Source organism: Ostrinia nubilalis, chromosome 1, assembly GCF_963855985.1.
Source record: "Ostrinia nubilalis chromosome 1, ilOstNubi1.1, whole genome shotgun sequence".
In the NCBI taxonomy this organism is placed as follows: Eukaryota; Metazoa; Arthropoda; class Insecta; order Lepidoptera; family Crambidae; genus Ostrinia; species Ostrinia nubilalis.
The window spans coordinates 9,187,921-9,211,802 of NC_087088.1; the positions used below are offsets into that span (position 1 = coordinate 9,187,921).

Here is a 23,882-nt window from a genome sequence, read left to right on the forward strand (position 1 = left end):
AATTAGTTAAATTATATATTTTTTATATTCGAAATCTATGTATAACACCAAAATATTACCCTTTGTTTTTGTTCAGGCGTTATACAAAAACTAATACAAAATGCCTATTTATCACCAAAATTGGTAAATGTATGTACCTAAATGTCTATTACAGCTGCTATGGAATGTATCTAGGTGACCTGGAGATACATCCGGATTATACAGGGTGGAAACGATGAAGTTACAAAATCCAAAAATTCAATGTTACCAGCTTCCATAATCTGTAACCTATTATTGGTACCATTTGAAAGAGCTCGTGAAGCACTTTCAGAATCAGTAACTCGTTTTTCGATATCTTGTATAGTTTAGAAATAATCAAGTGAGATCACTTACCGTTCCATATGAATAACCACCCTGTATAATCCGGCTGCATCTCCAGGTCACCTAGATACATTCCATAGCAGCTGTAATAGACATTTAGGTACATACATTTACCAATTTTGGTGATAAATAGGCATTTTGTATTAGTTTTTGTATAACACCTGAACAAAAACAAAGGGTAATATTTTGGTGTTATACATAGATTTCGAATATAAAAAATATATAATTTAACTAATTAAGACATGACAAAAAAACTGAGGTATGTCTCGTTTCTGTCGGGTCTGGGTTTTTTTTGTATGGGGCGTGACCGTTCTTCTTTATTTAATTAATTTAAATTATAAATTATATTAAAACTTAAAACATATTATTTTTAACTGGATAAATAAATTTCTACATTCAAATCTTCAAATCCATGGGAGTCCCATCTCAAATTCCCAACAGGGTCCCATATACTTTTTTTGCATCGTTAAAAACAATCCTTTCAAAGCGAATGCAAGCTTTTCTTTTGATTGTTTACTTGTTTTAAGTATAATAACTTAACTGTATCGATATGTTACGGCTAAAGATAGGTGCGAACATAAACTTAAGATTAGCCGGCTAAACTTAAGTTTATCTTCGAGAAGCAGCTAAAGTTCGATAACATGTTAGTTTGCGTCGTGATATTCCATCTTTAGCCGGCTAATGTGCACATTAGCCAAAACGAAACGGCTAAAAATGTATTCGAATTAATGCTAATGAAAAGTCAACATCAGGTGGACAAGATTTTCAAAGACGTCATTGCAAGACAAAATCTGGTACACGCAAATGCCGCTGCCGAATAAATAATGTTCTTTGTAATTCGAAATACCATTATAGTTCATCATGTTCCAACAAATAGCTCCATATTATTTAACAATTTTGTGACTAGATATTGTTTTAAGTAATTAACACTGAAGAAGTTTTATTCTGTAATTTTAAATACCTACAGAAGATTCTGTAATGACCAAATGGTTCCTTATTATATTATTTTAATGATTAGGTAGATATTGTTTTAAGTAATTAATATTTTGTTATTAATAATTGTAATTTTGAATACCTATAGGTACATAAAAGTATGTGAAATGAAAGTGATTATTTTTTAATAAAGTTTTCGTGTCAAAATAGTAAACATTATTACATTGTTTCTTTTTCCATTTCCTTCTACATTTTTAGCCAAGGGCCTGCGGTTACTCTTAAGTTTAGCCGGCTAAAGATAGAAGAAACTAACATTAACACCTCGTCGAAGATAAACTTAAGTTTAGCCGGCTAATCTTAAGTTTATGTTCACACCTACCTTTAGCCGTAACAGATACATCAAAAGGCCATTTCTAAATGATTATAGGTAATTGAGTGCACGCGTTGGGACAGTCACCGCGGAGGCAGGTCGCGCGCGCGTCATGAGCGCTCGTGCCGCGCGCCTGATTGAAATGCGGCCGCCTACAAATTGGACGCCGGCAACAAAGCAATAACTTCAACCGTTTTGTCACCAATCCCCTTATTCAAAAAGACCACTACAGTCTTATAATCCTTCTTGTTTCTTTTTATCACATCATCAGGTCTTTTAGTCTCCAATGCAGGAACTCACTCACTCACAACCAGAGTTAAATCCCCTATTTGATCTTAAGAGAAAGAATTTTTGAAGAAACTGAAACTCTTTCAAAATTTTCATTTAGCCATAGCCACTTGTCACCAGCTCATGTTGTAATATTTTTCAGTCTTTCAATCTAATGAATGCAGGCTTCCACAAATTCAGATAAATTACCAAAAAATAACAAGGTAAGCTTGTTGTTTCTTATTAGCAAGCTTGTTACTAAACGTTTGTCTCTCTAACGGTTGGATTTAATTCCTTTTTTGTCACGACACGGGGACGTGATGATGTTCACGAAAGCAAAGAGCACGCCACGCGTGTCACGTCACATGAAGTTCGGCCAATTCCTTCCAATGCGATAGCCACAAATTTAGGCCTCGGTAACAAATCGATAAAGTCAATACCCCAACCACACGTAAATATTGATTTTCTTGTATTTTAATTGCTTCAAAGAGCGTAAATGTAACCTGTGGATCTTATTTAACTAAACTTTTCTGCTAATAACTGTCAGATGGATTTTTTGCGTCGAGAGAGAGCATATCAAATCCCGCAACAACAGTTTACAGGAAAGAAAATTTATTTTCAGTGTCAGCTTTTCTCGTCCTACTTCAAGTGTTATACCTATCTTTTACCCATTTCTAGGTTATTTGTTGCTACAGGTTTTTGCATCACAACAGCCTTTGTTTTAGAAATGTCACACCATTATAATGTCAGCGTGACGTAAATGACCGCCAATGTTTTTCGCTCATAATACGTCAATCATAATTATGTCTAACAGTGTTTTTTAAATGACGTATTCTTATCAGGTGATAATGTAGTGTCCAAAAATGTGTTAAACAAACAGTAGCTACCGAGATGAGTCACTTTCAAAGTATCTTCATAATATCTTGAGACGATTAATTGCTTTCAAAATCCACTGTAACTATAATATACTGTAGAATATTAATTAGGTCACGCCTTTTTTTCGAGAATTTTAATCTTAAGGAAAAACATGTATTTTTTTATATTTAAAACTAAACATAACCATCAATTGTAACACTTAATAAAAATTGGCAACTGTGCTACGAAATGGCATCCAGGGTGACCTTATGACTAACTGTACTGTGAAGAACATTCTAGCTCGAATCGAACCCGTAAGGTCGGCGCCACCCGCGTGCTTGTGACATCAATGAGCGCGTGCACCGCATCACGTCACGTCCCTCATAAATCCCCGAAGCGATCCCAAAAGCTGTCTGTCTGCGTGCCCCGCCTCCCACACACACCCAAAGAGCTTTCGCTAGACGTCACACATGCGTCACGATTGATTCAGTCAAAACAGTGCGTGCCGCTTGCAACGCTTCAAACTAGATTACATCAGACATGTGCGGTATTCACTTGAAAATACAATATTTTTTACACAATAAGTTAACCCTTAGAACGGCTATCACCATGCGTCTAACCGGGGGGCATTCACCACACATGACCTTGCTGACACACTGAGGCAGTTGTGTAAACTTTATAGGCCTACACATACATTATGGTTTCAGAAATATCCGTGGAATATTACCAGTGTGAACATGCGGGCATGACGGGTCTCGACGTTCTCGAAAGTTCTCATGTAAGCGGAATGTAATAAGAAAAGCACATCTTGCAGTCGAAAGCTTGTCGCATTTAAATGCTGACAAAAATATGAATTTCTGTAATCTTTGTTTACCTTAAAATATTCGTGAGGCCGGTGGTGACTGATTTGCTTAAAATTCGTATATCCTTAAAAGTACCTACTGTCTCATAGACTGCTACGAAAATATTGAGATTTTAAAGTAATGTGGAACACACTTCCATTGGATACTCAAATTAATGCATTCGGTAAGAGATTTTTAATCTACGAAACAACTGCGCTATAGACTTGTAGGTATGCGATTTGTCTTCATTAAAATCAAAATGTAGAGTCCTCCTAAAATTACACATTTATTAAATTACAAAATACAAAACATTTACCACTAAACAATGGAAACAGTTGTACATACCTATAACAGTACTAATACATAACTTTTTTGTTACATTTTAATAATTTATGCATAACAAGGCAGTTATTTTACTATAGTCATAGTAAGCTTTTAGTAGCAAGACAGTATTTCATTTAATATATCACTTTTAATTTGGCACCGGTCATTTATGCAGTTGCCTCTTCATAGATACACCCTTTAACCTTTTAGAAACTTTAAACTGCAAATACCTAACAGTCTCTATAAATTAGGTATATTGACTGCACACAAATGTGTAACGCGTTTTTATCCACCTGGGAGTGTCTTATCTAATCAGTTTCAAACTGAGATAAATATCCGATTAAAAATTTCCATGGAGGGTTTTTAGTTATACCACAGTTATAAGAGTTACGTTACAACACTTCAATATTTCATATTCATTTGTTTAGTTACACAACTAAACGTCACTATTTGATAGCGTCATTTTTCTTTTAAAAAGTCATGTTTTTCCATGGTTATAAATAAAATAGAATTAAAATATTTGGCGAAATACCATATTATCATGATTGATGATATTTAACAACGTAAGTATTTTGGCAATTCTTTACGATAAATCTTGGTTTGCAAACAGAATAATCGGTCCAAAAATAAAACACTTATCTACGTCCTGCCTTAATCTACGTCATTGTCATCAAAGTTATTATACCGCTTTTGATTGCATAGAAAAAAGAATCGATTTTCTTCTATGTTATGGCATTATAAACAAATAATCGGTCGGCATGTAATGTAATATGTATGATGCCCTCGTTAGCGAAGGCACTTTCAGGATGTATGTGACGCAACTAGGGCAATCAATAAATTCCTAGGTTAGGTTTTAAACTGCACTAGCTTTATGGGTTTAACATTATGAAAAACGTTCACAGAAAGAAAACCATTTCATATCTGAAGCAAAAATGGCAACTGTAGCTAAACTGGTAATTTATCGCGGGCTAACATTTTGATAAGGGTAACCCTGAGCCTTTCAATTAAGATGATACCAGTACCAGTACAGCATATAAAAACTACAATTTAGCTAAGGTCAAGGAAGAGATAAAATTACAGTTTAATGTGATCAGCGACACTCGTAAAATAAAGATATATCTATCTGCTATCATCGCGCTATATTTTATGGAATATACTGCTTCTGAAATTTTTCAGAATGTGTATGATTTTATTGCATAGCTAAGGGAATCTTTTTCTACGGTACAATCGCTGAAAACAAGCATAATGAGAATGCATAGTAGAGCAACTACTGCAGTATGCGCAGTGGCAACGGCCGTCCTTGGCGTAGCACTCTGTTACATAACGAAGGTCAATCAAGGCAACATCCCTTTGCTCGTATTAAAATGGAAATTTAAAAGCTCGCAAAGGACATTTTATAGCAAAAGTTAAAGCACTAGTAACCATGACGTCCTTCTATGCATAAATTGTATAATGTCACTGATTCCACTTTTTTATTTTATTTGTAATTCCTACTACAATAGATACCTAATATATTATGTAGATTTCTTTAGGTATATCGATGTTAATTGAATCATTTATTATGGCCACTACGACACGTGGTGGACGCTAATTCAATTGTTTAACTATTGGATGCATTTGCGTCTGCATATAATTATGATGTGCATAGCATACATTGCCACACCGAGCATAACACTGCACGATTAGGTACGTATTCTATCTCTACTGTAAATTAAAGTGCGTTACTACATCCTAATCCGAATTTTTCGGTTTCAAAATGTTCTCAATTTATTTTCAATGAAATATAACAAATTGTATTTTTATTGTGATTCTACGTTGTTAAAGGAAGCGTTACGAATTATTTTTGTACAGGCCGGCTATAAATATCTTTCTAAAAGCAGATGTTTAAGAATAGCCGCAGATATAATAAGTGTAACTAAAAATAAAACGAATATATAGCAAACACGCTTGTGCGCGAGATCGTTTACGATTTGTCGACTTCGAAGTAAAAGTAGCAAAACTTATTAACTCTAATGAGCAGCATTGATCACGCACACGACGTGGCCTGATGTGGCGCCACTAGAATGCTTATTAAGAATTCCAACATGCTGATTACCATTACGTATGAGAAATTGCGTCTTGGGGTACTTGTATAAATAAATCATCCACTGAAGCGCCATGGTGGTGGAGCCTTGCAGACAAAAAAGAACCTGTAGTGCCAGCAACATAACGAACAATTCAATGTAGAGCAAGTTACACACGCTATACTTATTTATGCGAAAGATCTTTTATGCAGCTAAATAATAATTATTATCTCTATAAACCTCCGGTATATTTTAGGCTACTTTAGTCGCAATAAAAACGTGAAATAAGGGATGAAAGTATTCCATAATTCGTGAAATTATGGAAATGGAAATGTGAAAATGTATGACTATCGTTTTGATAAGAAATAATTGAATAAGTGAATGTTAAATTCTTATTGTCAAAATAAACTTGCTTATTGTAACTTTTGGTTTAAGTAGTGCGACACGCGATAAACTATGGCAGAAGAAAATTAAGCCGGACGAAGCAGCGGGAGGAAGCTAGTATATTACAAACATTATTATTATGTAAACTGAAAATAATAACACGTGTGATATGACTTGAGAATAGTATGCGTACGAGTTAACGTTGCACTTGTAGCGTGCAGTTAAAATTGCGGCCAAAATTACTCTATATACAGTAAAGTATGTTTATTTAGCTGTGCAAAAGTAACAGTCTCTAACATATGCGCTGGAGGCTCTGATGGAAAAGTACTGGAGGAGAAGTGCGTCGCCGACTGTTGATTGCAGTGTCGCAGACGTCGTGAACATTTTTTGTGATGCTAATAATTTGGCAGTGCAAAAATATTTTTCATCAATCTGTTATTGAAGCATCGCCTTTTATTTTTTTACGTCGTCATTGTAATTGGGTTGTTTTCCCTAGATCTTTATCTTATCGTATGTCGCCTTGCTGTGTCTGAGAAATTAAGGATTCGTATCAGTTCTCAAGGTTTTTTTCTTAAAGGTTTAACGCTTCTGACGAACCTGAATCCGTGGGCAAACACTAACGTGTAATGTTCACACTCTCTCATCGTTTCGTAATGAAACACGGTAGCGCACACATTGACACAGCGTACCCATACAATGTGAGAATGTGTTGGTGCCTAGAACTAGGCGCCTTCGGTACTAAAATTAAACGCACAGACCAGCGAAACGCGACTTGTGTTAGTTCATAGCAGTTCACTAGAACCGCATTGGTGCAGTCTAGAAATAAACACTTTTAATTACAAAACCGGCGCGTCAAAGACATTTTAGTGTAGAGCGAATTTAATTTGCTCGTGTTCATTTATTATTAGTGATAGTGACACATTTATTATTATTTACTTGATATCCTACCTAAAAAGTTATTACGACAATATTATGCTATGAAATTGTTATGAAATTTCATTTGCGTTTTTCGTTGACTCTACTGTCAATAACAACATAACTTACATTAGAATGTTCATTAAATGATGTTCTTTAATTTTTATATTTTATATACATTAACCCACAGTTTAAAGATGTAGAGTCCGATAAACGAATAGAGCTCACATTTACGGTTTAAGACATTTGTTTCTCCAAACAGAAAATACATTCACTTACTTATTGAGAAACACTGGTTTGTAAATTAATATACACGGAGAGGATTAATGTTGCAGCTTTTAACAATATTAAATTCATCATCATACATTACATGTGATCGCTGAAAAGCCTCTACCTATTAGAATACGATTGGTCACTTTGTTACGCGTCTCGTAGAGTCACCATTACTACAGACTTTTCGGCGATTGAATTACTCATTGCAAAAAATTTGCTTGGTCAACATAATTATTCTTCATTCTAGATTTGCAAGTATATTATTTGATAAATTACTTTGGAAACCCAAATCGTATAATCAGTTAAGTTTTCGCCAATTCAGCCGTAAATGACATTGTTTAAAACATTATTTTGCACATCGCTGGCGTCAGAGAAGTGTCAGGACCTTAATAGCCAGAGGCGCCAACTGGTGAATGCGCGAATACCATAGCCCTCATTACAATTAAATCGTCGGTAAGGCCGAAGCCACACAAGCAAGAGCTTTGTTTGATGGTAATTAGCGTAGCACGAACCGCATGGCAAGGTGTAAACGAAGTTTCTAAGTGCTAAACGCAATCTCATTGCGCTAATATTGGTAACTGACTAGCAAATTCGTCAAAAGGATATAAGGCAACAAGCTTTAGTGCGACACTACAGTTAATTTTAACTCCACCCATGCGTTGACTAGTAGAAACTTAAGCATCTCTCGTAGTATGCTTTGTAAATCTACTTATAAGCAGCGCTAAGTGAATCTTTTAGCAGTGCCGCTTGGGGTTTATATGAAAGTACTTATTTGCAACCAGTTTCTGAGATTTTCACCTTCTCATCCAAATATGAATCATGTACAAGAAACCGTTACATGAAATTAAATAAAAAACAAGTTGGCAACAAAATATTAATTTGTAACAAGTTCACTTGTCGTTGTTAAAACAATTTATTTGCTATGCTTGACGTAATTAATACGTAGTACGCACGACTACTAGTAGTAAATTTTCGCTGCGATTTCATTGAAATAATATGGAGTACATTTACTTTGGGGCCGCCCACTTGTCTCAAGTTGATATTTATAGAAATACCTATCAACTATTTGTAGTGCTGAAACGAGCATGTCGTAAAGATGCCATATGTGGGGGATCAATAACCTCGTGTAAAATTCGTTTTGGCTCTCCTGCTTTAGCAATCGAATATTCCCGACGGTTTCTCATTCGACACGATGCGAACTAATGATTTATTTAGTTAGTAAGTATTTAGTCTTTAGGATAGTCTGCCAAGTGCCAACTACTACACTCGTGTGTGTGTGCTCGTTTATTTGACAGTATCTAGTACAAATAGTTAATATCGTTTTTTAGAGATCATAAAAGTTACTTTGTATTTTATTTAGTTTCCATAAAAGTACAAGCGCTAACACAAAAAACACACCGGCAGCAGTCGTTTTGTTCGTAGTTGATGTGCGGGTCTCGATGCGTCGTTAAGAGCTCATGCATTTTCAATTAATTTTAGCCACTAACTCGTGGGAGTTAACTGGCTTGGCTGCGTTCCAAGTTCCGACTGACGCCAATTATGTTGATTTTGACATATTTAGATTACAAATAGGTACAGCACTATTATTGACTTGTGGGCAGTGTCACGTAATCACTTTCAAAAGTCATCGGAACGTTTTATAGCTTTTATGTAGGATCATAGTTCAAAGAAGAACGGTCATCTGTGACCCTGGCCCGACAGAAACGAGACATACCTCAGTTTTTTTGTCATGTCTTTATTAGTTTCCACCCTGTATAATCCGGCTGTATCTCCAGGTCACCTAGATACATTCCATAGCAGCTGTAATAGACATTTAGGTACCATACATTTACCAATTTTGGTGATAAATAGGCATTTTGTATTAGTTTTTGTATAACGCCTGAACAAAAACAAAGGGTAATATTTTGGTGTTATACATAGATTTCGAATATAAAAAATATATAATTTAACTAATTAAGACATGACAAAAAAACTGAGGTATGTCTTGTTTCTGTCGGGTCTGGGTTTTTTTTGTATGGGGCGTGACCGTTCTTCTTTCAGTTATGGGACAAATAGCAGTTGGTGACAGCCCTCTCTATCATAAAATGTCATCGTAAAATGTTTTTTTTTTAAACACGTCTGGCGTCTAAATTACAATTATAACCTCAGTGTAGCTTTTGTAAGAGTTCCAAAACTCGGATGAGATACGGGCTTGATACAAAACGTAACATCACGTGAAAGTTTGCAAACATCACCCACACACCATCGTCAAGAAAAAGAAAAAGAAAGAAAAGCTCTTATTTTTCAAGAAGCGACATAGTTATTAATAAATTATAACAGAAACTAGAATTATAATTGTGTAATGTGATTCAATGCCTCCCACGCGTATGAACATCTATGATATGAAACGTCCAAGAGGCGATCCCGTGATTTCGTGTCGTCGAATATTTCATAATTACAGTATAAAGTACCTAAAAATTTACAAGTTAAACAAACACTAAAGGAGATTTGTAAATTATAAAAGTAGAGCTTTTATATCAATTCCACATTACTCAAACTTTACACTTTTTAAGCTCAATCTTTTTTTACCAACGTGCCATAATATTGGCGACTGCTATCTGTAGGTAGTGAAATTTGGTAATTAAAATCTAATTAAACTTTTACTACAGGCTGTTTGCGACTGGTTTTGATCTGGAACTCTGAAAGAAGTACCGTATTCAGATAATTAAAAAGAACCTACGTGTTGCCGATGCATAAAACCTCCGTAGAGGTTTTTCTCTTAGGTTTGATTTTCATTAAAAAACTTGGTTTGACGTCTGTGTCAGTTGAAAAGTATTCCGTGCAAAAGCTGGTGGTTTACAATCTTCGAGCCGGATCCAGGCGGATTCAATGTTTTTTACGCCACCCAGAATGGTAAATACACGGAGCGCAACTCGAAGGGAGCAGCAGGAGATTCAGATTCAGCCATCCGACGACTCCGAGGTACAAAATATGGCAAGTCAAAATGACATTTCCGTACATAATAATACAGTCGTGCAAGCAAATTCTAAAGCCTCGGAATCATCTATAGCAGCTAGGAAAAAACGGCTAGAATTTGAAACTGCGAAACAAAAGGCCAAAATCGCTATGGATTTACTTGACAAGCAGTTGGAGGCGGATATTGCGGAGCTTGAGGATGAATATCCCGCAAATATCCAGCTTCACGAGAATGGCGATAGTGTGACGCAATGGCTTGAGCAGCAAGAAAAGGAGCAACTTGTCCACGATAATGGACCCCAACCGGGCAAGTTGTGCTCATCAGTACCTCATCAAGAGTCAGCGCCTATGGAAAATGTTGGCACGGTACACATGTTGGCCGCTGCACTTAGAGACATTGCAGCTACCTCTGCTGCAAACACCAACAACGGTAACCTCTTAAGCCGTATATGCACACCACGAGATCTCCCAGAGTTTTACGGAGACCCGATGGAATGGCTACCATTCAAAGGAGCATATTACGAGTCAACTGAAGTATGTAACTTCACACCCAAAGAGAACTTATGGCGACTTAGAAAATGCCTGCGTGGAGCCGCTAAGGAAGCAGTCTCGGCTCTATTGATCAGCGCATCGTCACCAGAAACTATTATGTCTACTCTTGAGCTGAGGTTCGGTAATCCAGATCTGATAATCTCAAGGGTACTGTTGGACATAAAGAAATTACCACCCTTGCCGAGCGATTACCAGAGAGACATAGTGCCATTTGCTGTGAAGGTACAAAATCTGATAGAGGCCATTCGAGCATTGAAGCGAGAGGAATATCTACAAGGTATGAACATAGTCTCAAACATACTTGCAAAACTACCGACAGTGCTTGTGTCGAAATGGTCAGACTTTAGTTTCCCACTGATCACTGAAGGAAAGATGCCTCGCTTGCTTATTCTATCAGATTTTATAAAAGAAGAAGCTATAAAGATATCGACTACGTCCAATACCTACTTCATGGAATCACGCTACGACCAGACTAAGTATAGACCACGTGACATATCAACCAACCGTCCGCAAGCAGTGTTGTTACAGTCTGAGCAACGAGATGTCAACAAATGTCAGTTTTGTCATAAAGCAAACCATACGCTGTTGGAATGCAAGCGCTTTAGTAAAGCTCTACGTACGACCAGATGGAATCACGTGAAGCGCAGCGGACTCTGTTTCAAATGTCTGTCATCCCGTCACAGCAGAGAAACTTGCACTGCGCCGGTGTGCGACGTAGACAACTGTGGTTTACCTCATCATAAGTTGCTGCATTATCCAGTTTCCAACCGCCGCGACGACTCTACTGTTCAGCCAAGGCAACAGAACGCTTCTACGGAGACAGTCACGAACATAAACTCGACTGATCGGCGAGTGTTTTTGAAAGTCGTACCTGTACGCATACACGGGCCGAATGGAATCATCAGTACGAGTGCTCTCCTTGACGACGGGTCGACGGTGTCTTTAGTAAGCGCTACGGTCGCTAGGGGGCGCTGTACCTAGCAGGACACACAAGCGTTAGTCTCCGTATTTTTTTATTCTTAAAAATATAAATAGTGCATTAATCTACATATACTGTTCACCATTATAATCGTACGGATTTGGAGCATTAAATAGTGTAATCATATACAATATAGCAACTGCCTAGTGAGTGAAAAACGCAAATAATTACATTGGTGCCACGGACTGTGACTTGTTGTGTTGGTGTTTGTAAAACAATACGGAAGCTAGCTACCCAGCACAGAAAAAGTCAAACAAACTTCACCAACCCAACGATTATTTTCGTCGTCTCACACAATTGCGATCACGGCGTACTCGGTATAACTGCCGGGTAATTATCGTGAGAACCAAGTTCGAATCCAAGTGAAGCAAAATTTTTTCTTTTTTTGTTTTTGTTTTGTTTGCTTACGTTTTCAATACTCGCCAAATATGCCTAAAACTAGGAAAGTGTGTGGCGGTTGCTTCAAGCAAATTGAAGACAGGCGTAGATGGCTGATGTGCTGCCTCTGTAAGGAATACTTCGATCTTCAATGCGCTGGTATTACAGAGGAGCGGTTCCACGGTACCCTAGTTGATGAGCGGAGGGCCGCGTGGAGATGTGTGACGTGTGTAAGCAGGCAGCCGAAGAGGGACAACTCTGACACGCCAGTCAGGGCCGCCGCGGAAGGCGTTACGATGCGCAGGGTTGCCACCACCTTTAGCCCTGGCAGCCTCGACGCCTCCATGCTGGAGCGCGGCGCGCGGCGGAGCCTTGATGATACTGCGCACAACATGACGCTTGAGGTGTCTGATGTACAGGCCCTCTTCATGGAGATTCGGCAACTTCGCGAAGAGATGCACGATGAATTTAGATGTTTGAGAGCGCAGATTGACACCATGAAGTCGGAGATATCCGAGCTGACCGGCAGAGTCGTGAAGATCGAGCAGAGGGCGGACGCTGTCGACGGGCGCCTGGTGGACATCGAGCAGAGGCTGGACGCTGCGGACCGGCAACAGGCGCAGGCCGGCTCGGGGCCCGGGTCGGAAACCGTCCAGCGGATGGAGAGGACCATAGCTGAGCTCAAACTGGAGCTCAACGAGCGGGACCAGGAGGCTCTAATCTCTGACCTCGAAATCGGTCACCTCCCGGAGGAGAAGGGGGAAACCGTCCTCCACAGTGTCCTCGCGCTCGCCAGCCGCTTCGGCGTGTCCATGGAGGGGCGCGACGTGGTGTTCGCGGAGCGAGTGGGCGCGCCGCCGGGCGAGTCGGGCGGCGCCAGGCCGCGCCGCGTCGTGGTCCGCCTGGCGCGCCGCCAGCTGCGCGACGAGCTGCTGCAGGCGGCGCGCGTGCGGCGTGGCGTCGCGGCGGAGGGCGGGCGTCGGGTCTTCGTGAATGAGCGCCTGACGCGCTCCAACCGTCAGCTCTTCCACAGGGTGCGCGAGGAGTGCCGTCGCCTCCAGTGGAAGTACTCCTGGACGAGGAGGGGACGCATCTTCGCGCGCAGAGGTGACGGTTCCCAGGTCTTCCAGCTGCGTTCGATGGATGACATTGGTAGGGTGTTCGGCCTCGCGACACAATGACTAGCGGCTCTCTGCAATGTACAAATGGTGTTAATTAATTTTTGTCAAGAAACTTATAAAAACAATCAAATTCCTGTGTATCTGCTCACCTGTGTAATGAAGTGGGTGAATAGTATTTGTTTGTTAGGTAGTCAGAGCATTAACTCAATTGAGCACAGCTGTTGGTTCTACAGTAACTGTATAATTTTATTATTGTTATTATTGCTGCCATTACATTGCTATCAATACATTGACATTGACTCTATTTTATTAATTCGCAATTACATTATGATCTTATCAATTTCTCACAAATCGAATTTATTACAATTTATTAATATGAATGCACTAATGATATCTTATGACATGTCTAATTTTCATTGCACCACTAACATTCTCTGGTTTTTATATAACTCGCATTTCTCACAGGCCTGGGGTTAGAGAATTTATTGGTGGGTTTTTTTAATGCTGGGTCTTTGAGCACCAAGCATGAGGAGCTGATTGTGGCGGTGGATGACTTGTCTCCTGACATAATAGCCATTAATGAGACATGGCTGAGGACTGGCGAGGAGGACAGGGCACCTAAACTGGCCGGCTATAGACTGAGGCACGTCCCTAGACCAGATCACATAAGGGGTGGCCGGGGAGGTGGTGTAGGGTTCTACATACGGAAAGGGCTAAATGTAAAGGTGTGTCCCCATCCTTGCTCTGCAATATTGGTGGAGCAGATGTGGATCTCCGTGCGTCTACTCGGTAAGGTTATAGTCATCGGCACGGCCTATAGACCTCCTTGGCTTGATCATGATGTGTTCCTTGAGGCACTGACAGAATCTGTTGCTTGTTTCGCCGGGGCGGACGGACTTATAGTTGCGGGAGACTTTAACATCAATCTGCTTGATACTACTAGTGGCAGGAGTAGAGATCTTGAGCAGTGTATACGTGGCCTAAACCTCAGTCAGTTGATAACCGAGCCAACTCATTTTACAGATCACAGCAGCACACTAATTGACTTAATCTGTACGGATCTGCGGGCGCACCGGGTTGTTGTAAGACACTCTCCTGACCTGGGTAGTCACGCATTACTTTTGGCCGAGTTCAAAATCAAAAAGGAAAAAGCGAGGCCCCTCTGGGTCACCTATAGGCCTTACAAGGACATTGTGTTGGAGCACCTTGAGCGGGACCTCAGTTTGATTGATTGGAGCAACCTCTTTCGTCTAAGTAATGTAAATGAGCTTGTAACATCTTTTACCGGTTGTATCATTGGAATGATGGATCTCCATGCACCTGTGAGGTCGCGCAAATTTAGGCACCCACCACATCCATGGATAACAGACACGATCAAAAAGATGATTCGTGTTAGGGATGCTTATAGCAAGCGATATAGGCTGCTGAAAACTGCTAGCCTCAGGGACAGTTACAAAACAATGAGACATCTGGTCCTGGGGGCGATTGAACGCGAGAAGTCTTGTTTCTTCAATAACCATGTCAACAGTAACCTGGGTAACCCAAAAAACTTTGGAGGAACTTGAAACGCACAGTACTGCCAGATAATGGGAACCTACCTGATATACCCTCTATGTTTAACAATCCTGATCTTATTAATGCACATTTTAAAAAAGTGCCAGTTGAGGATAAAGTATCCATTTCTCAACTGACCTACTTTGAGTTTCATAGGCATAACAATGCAGCTACTTTTACTCTGCACACAGTCAGTGAGGAGATGGTTCTTAAGACCATCAGAGGAATGAAGTCGAATGCCCGGGGGCATGATGGCCTATCTTTGGACATGCTCCGGCTAACCTTACCCTACTCCCTTAAAGCCATAACTGCGATGGTCAACCAGTCTATACTAGATAGCACATTCCCTGAGAGTTGGAAAATATCGATTGTGAGACCTATTCCTAAAACAAGCCACCCTAACTCAGTAGAGGAACTACGGCCCATTAGCATCCTGCCATGTCTTTCTAAAATCCTTGAGAGGATAGTGTGCGACCAAGTCACTCGATACCTTGAGGATTGTGATATTCTTCCACACTGTCAATCTGGGTTTCGGAAGGGTTATGGAACGGCCACTGCACTGGCAGACGTGGTTGACAACATACTGGCTGGACAGGACCGTGGCATGGTAACAATTGTGACATTGCTTGATTTCTCTCGGGCATTCGACTCAATCAATACATCTCTTCTCTCATCCAAACTAAAATACTATGGTTTTGATAGCAGATCCGTTAAATGGTTTCATAGTTATTTGACTCAGCGTAGTCAATATGTTGAGCTGAAACAGACGGATGGCACTCTGTTGCGTTCACAGCTGAGTACAGTCTCTCGTGGTGTGCCCCAAGGTTCGATTTTGGGCCCAATTCTGTACATTTTGTACAGCGCTGACATTGTAAACAGCATAAAGAATTGTCAATATCACTTATATGCTGATGACTTGCAACTGTATCTACCGTTTGCCCCGGCCGACCAAGTGATTGCTGTCAATAAAATTAACCAAGACCTAAATAACATAAATACATGGTGCTTACTGAATTGTCTTACTCTTAATCCTAAAAAATCACAATTTATTGTAATGGGTACCCCCAAGAACATAGCCAGATTTAATGTTAATACTTTAAATATTGTGGGTCAGCCTATTGTTAGGGTTGATAAAGTTAAAAATCTGGGATTGGCCATGGATTGCCATTTGAAATTTGAAAATCACATCATTGATTGTGCTAGAAGTAGTTTTTACCGTTTGAAACTTCTATACAAACTAAGACCATATTTAAGTGAGAAGATTCGAATTGCTCTTTGCGAATCACTGGTTCTCAGCAAGTTTAACTATTGCGATACTGTTTATGGTCCATGTATTTTGACAAAATCAGCTAAACTTATCCAAAGAGTGCAAAATGCCTGCGCTCGGTTTTGTTTCACAATTCCACCTCGTACACATGTTACGCCATTCCTCAATGCTGCAGACTTGTTAAAGATGGATGCGCGTAGGAAGCTTCATCTTGCTACTATGATGTTTGGTGTTCTGAGTAAAGCCAAGCCAAAGTACCTTTTCTTGAAGCTGGAGTGGGCACGTGAGCAGAGCCGATATCCCAGAAGAGAATGCACCCACGTCTTTAACACCCCTAAACATCGTACTGCAGCTTTTAGAGGCTCCTTCAGGTTTGCTGCTTCTAAATGTTGGAATGACCTGCCACCGCCTCTGCGTGCCCTACAAGTAAAAAACACTTTTAAAAAAACACTTAAAAAACACCTCATTATTTCACAACAGGTCAAGGAAAAAATCCTACCTTAAATGTATGCACGACACGCCTGGGGGCAGGTCCACTTCCAGCTCCAGCTTCACCTGAATTTCTCCAGCACCTTGTGTGCAGTCCTCATCCACTTGGCTCCGTTTAGTTTCTTGACATGGGTTTATTTTATTTATTTATTTTTTGCTGTTATCTGTGGGTACTCAGTGTATTCTTCTGTCCTGGAATTGTAAATTTATGTTTTATCGTTGCTCATTGTTAAATGTTAATGATATTGATAGTAATTTCTTACCAATTTTCTTTAATTTATTTGTATAATGGTATTGCATTGCATTATGATTGTATGTTATTAATCCGTAGTTGTTGCATAAAATTGGTTACAATGCTGGATGTTACTCACCTTCCCTTTCGTGTGATTGTAGTGCTGCGGATTGCTCTTAATTTGGTTTTATTATTTGGCACTGCTTTCTTGAAATATCCTTTAAATGTACCACATTTAATCAATTTACGTGGCAATTAGGTATCTCACATCTCGTGCACATGTCGGTCGTTGACACTTGACAGTAAATGACAGTTCTTTCTTTTTTTTTTTTTAATATATTTTTTTTTCTCTCCTTAATCCCTTTTCTACCATTGATTTTAAATAATTTGAGGCCTTATGGTTATGGCCACATATCAATGGCAACAATTAGATAAGTAAGGAATGGTGTTTTTTAATAATTTATTTGTATTTTAAATCTAATTTATTTTATTTAAATGTGTTTTAATTATGTAATTAATAATTAAAATCTAAATTTATTGTAATTTATTATAATTGTAATTTTTTATTTTTTTATTATTATTGTAATTCATAATTTATTAATGTAAAATGAATTTATTTTTATTATTTAATTTTTATGGTGCTTTTTTGTTTCTTTCTTTTTGTTTGTTTGTTTTCTCTTTTTCTATTGCGCCCCCCTGCTGCGTTCTCCCTGCTGCCGGACTTGTGGACTCCTTTCTCCTCTTGCATCTCCGTCAGCAGGGGTACGCCGTGACAACAGAGGGCCCCCGCTGAAAATCAGTTTCAAGACAAGCCCTGGCGGTCTTGATGTACGCTGAGCGGGTGCCTTTTTGTCGGAGGGGCACAAGCAGTTAATTGTCCACTTGTTTATTTCTCTCTGTTTTAATCTATGTCTTACCTGCTTGTATACCTTTCTTGCAAATAAAAAGTTTTCTATTCTATTCTATTCTATTCTATTCTACGCTGGCGGAGCGCGCCGGGCTGTGCGGCCGTCGGGAGAAAATGCGGGTGTGCGGCGCGTGGACCAACAATGAACTAGTTCTGGATGCGACAATAGTGAGCGTGGACATTTCGGGTATGGACGGTAAAATTCATTCTTTTTGTGCGCGAAGTGTACCTCAATTATGCTTACCGGTACAAAAGATGAGTTATGTTAATTTTAAAGATTATCCTAATATGTCTGATCTTTTTGATAATATTTGTCAAACTGATGTCAAACCAGAGATTCTGATAGGGCAGGATAATTATAATTTATTTTTCCCTATAGAGGTAAGGGTAGGGAAACGTAATGAACCTTCGGCAACACTCACTCCCTTGGGCTGGTGCGTGCATGGTAGCATTAATGTACCACGTGAGGTCTGCTCCTCTCCTCATGTTACTCTTTTTATTTCAGAGGGCGGAGACTATCCCACTGAAAATCACCTGTTGCAGGATATTCACGACGAGATCAGGCGTTCATTCACCTTGGACTCATTGGGCGTCTTGGGTAAGCCTCGTCAAAATGCGGATGACGTGCGCGCTGAAGCTATGCTGGAGCAGAGCGCCGAACTTGTCGACGGCCGCTGGAACGTTGGATTACCGTGGCGTGACAGGAACTGTCAAACGCCAGACTCTTACCCTAATGCATTGCGACGTCTAAAAGGTATCGAGCGTAAGATGACGAAAGATACAGGGTTTGCATCTAGGTACGCGGAGAGGATCCAGCACTTATTAGAAAACGATTTCGCTGAGGAACTAAAGGATGATGCTGTCACACCTAGGACGTGGGTATTGCCACATTTTGGTGTTGATAACCCAAATAAGAAAAAATTAAGACTAGTTTTTGATGCTGCTGATAAAGTTGAAGGATTTAGTCTTAATGACTTTTTGCTTACAGGGCCAGATTTACTCTTGTCGTTGTTAGGTGTCATGCTGCGGTTCCGAGAAAATAAAATTGCAGTGACTGATGACATCAAGGACATGTTTCTAAGAGTGAAGATCAAGCCTGAGGATCAGCAAGCGTTTCGATTTTTATGGAGAAGTAAACCCAAGGAATCCGTTAAAACGTATGTAATGTCATCTTTAATATTTGGTGCTAACTGCTCGCCATTTGTAGCTCAATTTGTTAAGAACAAGAACGCTAAGCGTTTTGAGAGTTCTAAGCCGGCTGCGGTTGATGCAATAATCAATTCGCACTATATGGACGACTATATCGATAGTTTGCCGGACCAAGAAAGTGCCATTAATGTAGTGAGAGATGTGATTGAGATACACAAGGCGGGAGGTTTCGAAATACGTAATTGGACGAGTAACAGCAGCGCCGTGCTAGACAGCATTCCAAAAGAGGCTTTAGGTCCAGTGGCTGTCAAGTTCAAAATAGACGAACAGTTGCAAGGAGAGCGTATTCTGGGCCTAATGTGGTACCCGAAGGAAGACGAACTCGGTTTTGATGTCTCTTTGAAACGGATTCCTGAGAGTGTCATTCATGGTAAAGACAAACCTACAAAACGTTTGATGTTGCGTGTCATAATGTCTGTGTTTGATGTTTTAGGTTTTTTATCGCCCTTCACTATACAAGGAAGAATTATGCTGCAGGATACTTGGAGGATAAACGTCGGTTGGGATGATTTGATACCCGATGACATTTACACAAGATGGTGCCAATGGATCGACATGCTGAAGGTAATTAATCAGATTCGTATCCCAAGATGCTACGTAAATGTCCACCGAACAACCGACGACAGCATGGACCCTAGTACTGAAGCCCCTGTAGCAAAGATGTCTTTGGTGGAGAGCCCTATACCGAATCACTGCCAAGCAGACGCACCAACTTTCGTAGAGGCCGGAGGAAATAGTGCTGCGAATGGTAAAAACTTCAGCGACCTTCAACTTCATGTTTTTAGCGATGCCTCTACAAAGGCTATGAGCGCGGTTGCGTATTGGCGTTGGAAAGATGGTGATAAAATTTGTGTTGCATTTTCAGCCAGTAAATGTCGTGTACTGCCGGTTAAGCCGATGACTGTGCCGCGAGCTGAACTCCAAGCTGCTGTCCTGGCCGCAAGATTGGCGGACACGATTGGGAAGGAGCATCGACTTGCTCCTGAACGGCGCTTCTTTTGGTCTGATTCAACCACAGTCATCCATTGGATAAGAAATAGCACACGGAAATATAAAGTTTTTGAAGCGAACCGACTGGGTGAAATTGATGAGCTTACTCGTGTGAGTGAGTGGCGACATGTTCCAACCAAAATGAACATAGCAGATTTGGCTACAAGAGATTCGTTCAACTTAGACTGTTTTCGAGGCGAATGGTTTACGGGGCCTTCTTTCCTGTACGGCGTTGAAACATCATGGCCCGCAGGTATGGTTCAACCTGAAACAGAACAAATGCAGTCGGGTTACGTCATGGTTATGGAAAATTCGCTTGAAGCCTTACCTGTGCCTGACCCGCATCGCTTTTCGTCCTGGCTTCGCCTGGTAAGAGCTACGGCGGTCGCACTCAAGTTTATTGACAAGTGCAGAGGACTTACCGGTGATGTAAACTGCGACACTATGCGTCGAGCGGAATCTCTGTTGATAAAAAAGGCGCAGATGGACTCCTTTAGCGATGAGATCACGGCATTAAGGAATGGGAAATGTGTAGATCGCAGTAGCCGGTTACTTACCTTAACTCCCTTTGAAGATGAGCAGGGTTTGCTTCGAGTTGGAGGTCGCATTGACGCAGCAGAAGACGTTAATCTTGAGATGAAAAGGCCCGTCATACTGGATGGAAGACACAGAGTGGCACGCCTCATTGTGAGGCACCATCACGTCAAGGCCGCTCATGGGAATCAAGAAACCGTCGTCAATGAGTTAAAGCAGAAATATTGGATTATTAACTTAAGACCTACCGTGAAAACTGTGGTGTCGCAGTGTATGTTGTGCAGAATAAGAAAATGCACTCCACGAATTCCACGTATGGGAGATTTGCCGCATGCTCGGTTGGCGCACCACAATCGTCCATTTACTTACTGCGGCCTAGACCTTTTCGGGCCCATGGAAGTAGCTGTAGGAAGGCGACGCGAGAAAAGGTATGGCGTGTTGTTTACCTGCTTAACCGTTCGTGCAGTGAACATAGAAATAGTCCCATCGCTGTCTACAGACTCCCTAATAATGGCTCTAAGAAGAATGGCAGCCCGTCGTGGATGGCCTAGTCACCTGTTTTCAGATAACGGGACTAACCTTCGCGGCGCTGAAAAGGAACTGGCCAGAAGCATTGCCGGCTTAGACCAAGAAGCTCTGAAAAGGGAGGGAGTTAACAACAACATGACTTGGAATTTTATACCTCCGGCTAGCCCCCACTGGGGTGGGGCGTGGGAGCGTTTGATCAGGACTGTAAAAACGTCGCTTAAAATTGTCATTGGAGAGAGAACCCTAAAAGAGGAAACGCTATCGACGCTAATGGCGGAGGTGGAGAACATGGTCAATAGTCGCCCATTGTCGCATGTGTCAGTAGATCCGACAACGGGAGAGTCGTTAACGCCGAATCATTTTCTTTTAGGAAGCTCTTCAAATCTGCCTTGTATCGGGGAATTTGATGACACCGACTTGCATCTGAGGAAGCAGTGGCGGAAGGCGCAACGCTTAGCAGACATGTTCTGGAAAAGATGGGTGCGAGAAGTTTTGCCAGACATGCTGCCACGGAAAAAATGGAACTCAGAGCAGGCGCCGTTGCAGGTGGGTGACTTGGTGTTAGTTGTGGACCCAAGTTCTACTCGTAATACATGGCCCAAAGGGATTATTCATCGGGTCTATCCTGGAAAGGACGGACGCATCAGAACCGTGGACGTCAAAACTAAGACCGGAATTTGGCGTAGGTCAGCGGCGCGCGTCGCCCCAATATCCTTGGATAGTGAGTGCTGTTCCAGCACTAGGGTGGGGAGTGTTGCCGATGCATAAAACCTCCGTAGAGGTTTTTCTCTTAGGTTTGATTTTCATTAAAAAACTTGGTTTGACGTCTGTGTCAGTTGAAAAGTATTCCGTGCAAAAGCTGGTGGTTTACACTACGTAATGATTGGATTTTTCAGGATAATAACAATATTGTAAAGAAAGATATTTTGAAACACGTTAAAAATATCCATATGGGAACGTCATCTTGGGACCTTGATTAGATATTTTCCGGTACACCTGTACTTGGCTAGCATCTTGTCCAGTACAAACATGATTCTTTATTTCCTATATACATATTTGTCCGCATGATGTCGGCTCCGCTAATAAGCATTACTTACTTACACTTACGCACGTCAATTTTGTATTGTTCAATTGTTAAACAAATTTTAAACGTTCAAGTGCACTTTAAAGTTTCAATTTGCACAAAGTCGTTAAGTGTCGTAAGCAAAAACACAAAAGCCAAATACGCTTTTCAAAGAAAATGTCATCATTATTTTCGGACTTTGCATTTAGTCGTCAGTTTTTTTCCTATGAACTCCTTTTAGTAGCTAATGCTTACTTGCGAGCATATCGGTTTCTTTGTTAAAAAAAGCTTGATTCATTATGATTTTCAGTTTAGATGTTCAATTTATTATGTCATGTAATATTATAATACGTCTGCACGTTATTAAAGTTTTTTGTAAGCGGTTGCCTAAGTTTTCACATGATATTAGAATTTAACACGGGCCAAACAAGCGCTTCATTAACAATAGAATTAGTTTGAAGCACGAATTCACCATACGATTCCATGACGAATAATTAAGCTTTATGAGTCTTAATGTAATAACAGATGACGCAAGAAATACTGCTGAAAGAATGACGTGATTTTCAGATGTAAAATTTTTGCGTACGTGATAATAACAGTGTGATGTTTCGTTAACAAGGTCAATACTGCAGATGGCGTGCGCCGGCGCTGACGTGGGCATTGATTGAATTTTATTGGAGGCGGGGTCGCCATATTGGCATTTATTGAACTTTGCATTTGCTCCAATGTAAACGCTCACCACACCTCCTCTTTTTGTTGTCTACGTATTTTTGTCTATTGGTAAAATTTTACAAGGGAAGAGGTATTAGGTATTATAGGTACCTATAGCTAGTTAGGGAAATTACTTATGCTTAATTTCTAACATAATGAACTTTGGACAGACAGTTTTTTATGCATACCTATTTGAAACGTTGCGCTTGTCGCTAAGGAAAATCTAGCAAGCAATGTACCTATAATAGCGTAGTGATACCTAGTTGAAAATCTCTACTGTATCTAATTAAAAATAGCTTTAACAGACAGTAAATTAGGCCGGGGCGGGAATGGGTTCAAGTCGACGTATATTATGGAACTTTTTTGAGAAAGGGTCGCTGAAAATATTTTATACCCATGGATTAGTTAGTAATTATAAGTAACAATTTATTATTGCTTGTGTTCTAACTAGTAGGTACCACCAATTTTGCATCGTTTTGTCAACTCACAATGAGTAGGTACATCACAACGCTAAATACTTGATAAAAAAAATATTGTGTTCGTTTTTGTATACCGTATATTTTCTAGTTTCTCGCAGGTTTTTTGCATACATGTCCATTATCATCATGACGTATACAAGAATGTACAATACCCAAACCTATGCTAAACTTGTTTGTGTTGAATGACGCACTTCCCATGATGAGGTTGATGTCATTCTGGCACGCTGAAATTTTAGAAATGCATGTAACGCATCACCTAGCTTTTTTCCAGTAAAAAATTCAAAGCTCCTTAGTTATTTTGAAATGATCTGTTATTTTTCTTCATTGAATTGCCGCAGGCGCAGTGGG

At 40.1% G+C, this 23,882-nt stretch overlaps 2 protein-coding genes across 3 annotated transcripts in view; both read left to right on the top strand.

The window, feature by feature from the left end:
• LOC135071328 (RING-box protein 2) overlaps positions 1 to 23,882 on the top strand; it is a 47,212-nt gene that overhangs the window by 18,862 nt on the left and 4,468 nt on the right. The gene's annotated exons all lie outside the window — the stretch shown is intronic.
• LOC135071274 (uncharacterized) lies at positions 17,253 to 22,147 on the top strand. Of its 2 annotated transcripts, XM_063965068.1 has the most exons (3): positions 17,253 to 18,207; positions 18,526 to 18,618; positions 19,009 to 22,147. In XM_063965068.1, the coding sequence occupies exons 1-3, from the start codon at positions 18,135 to 18,137 to the stop codon at positions 22,047 to 22,049; spliced, it is 3,207 nt and encodes a 1,068-aa protein (XP_063821138.1). In that variant the 5' UTR covers positions 17,253 to 18,134; the 3' UTR covers positions 22,050 to 22,147. The 2 variants fall into 2 exon arrangements, with proteins under 2 accessions (XP_063821138.1, XP_063821143.1); XM_063965073.1 differs by lacking the exons at positions 17,253 to 18,207; positions 18,526 to 18,618 and having other exon boundaries at positions 18,788 to 21,572; positions 21,652 to 21,806.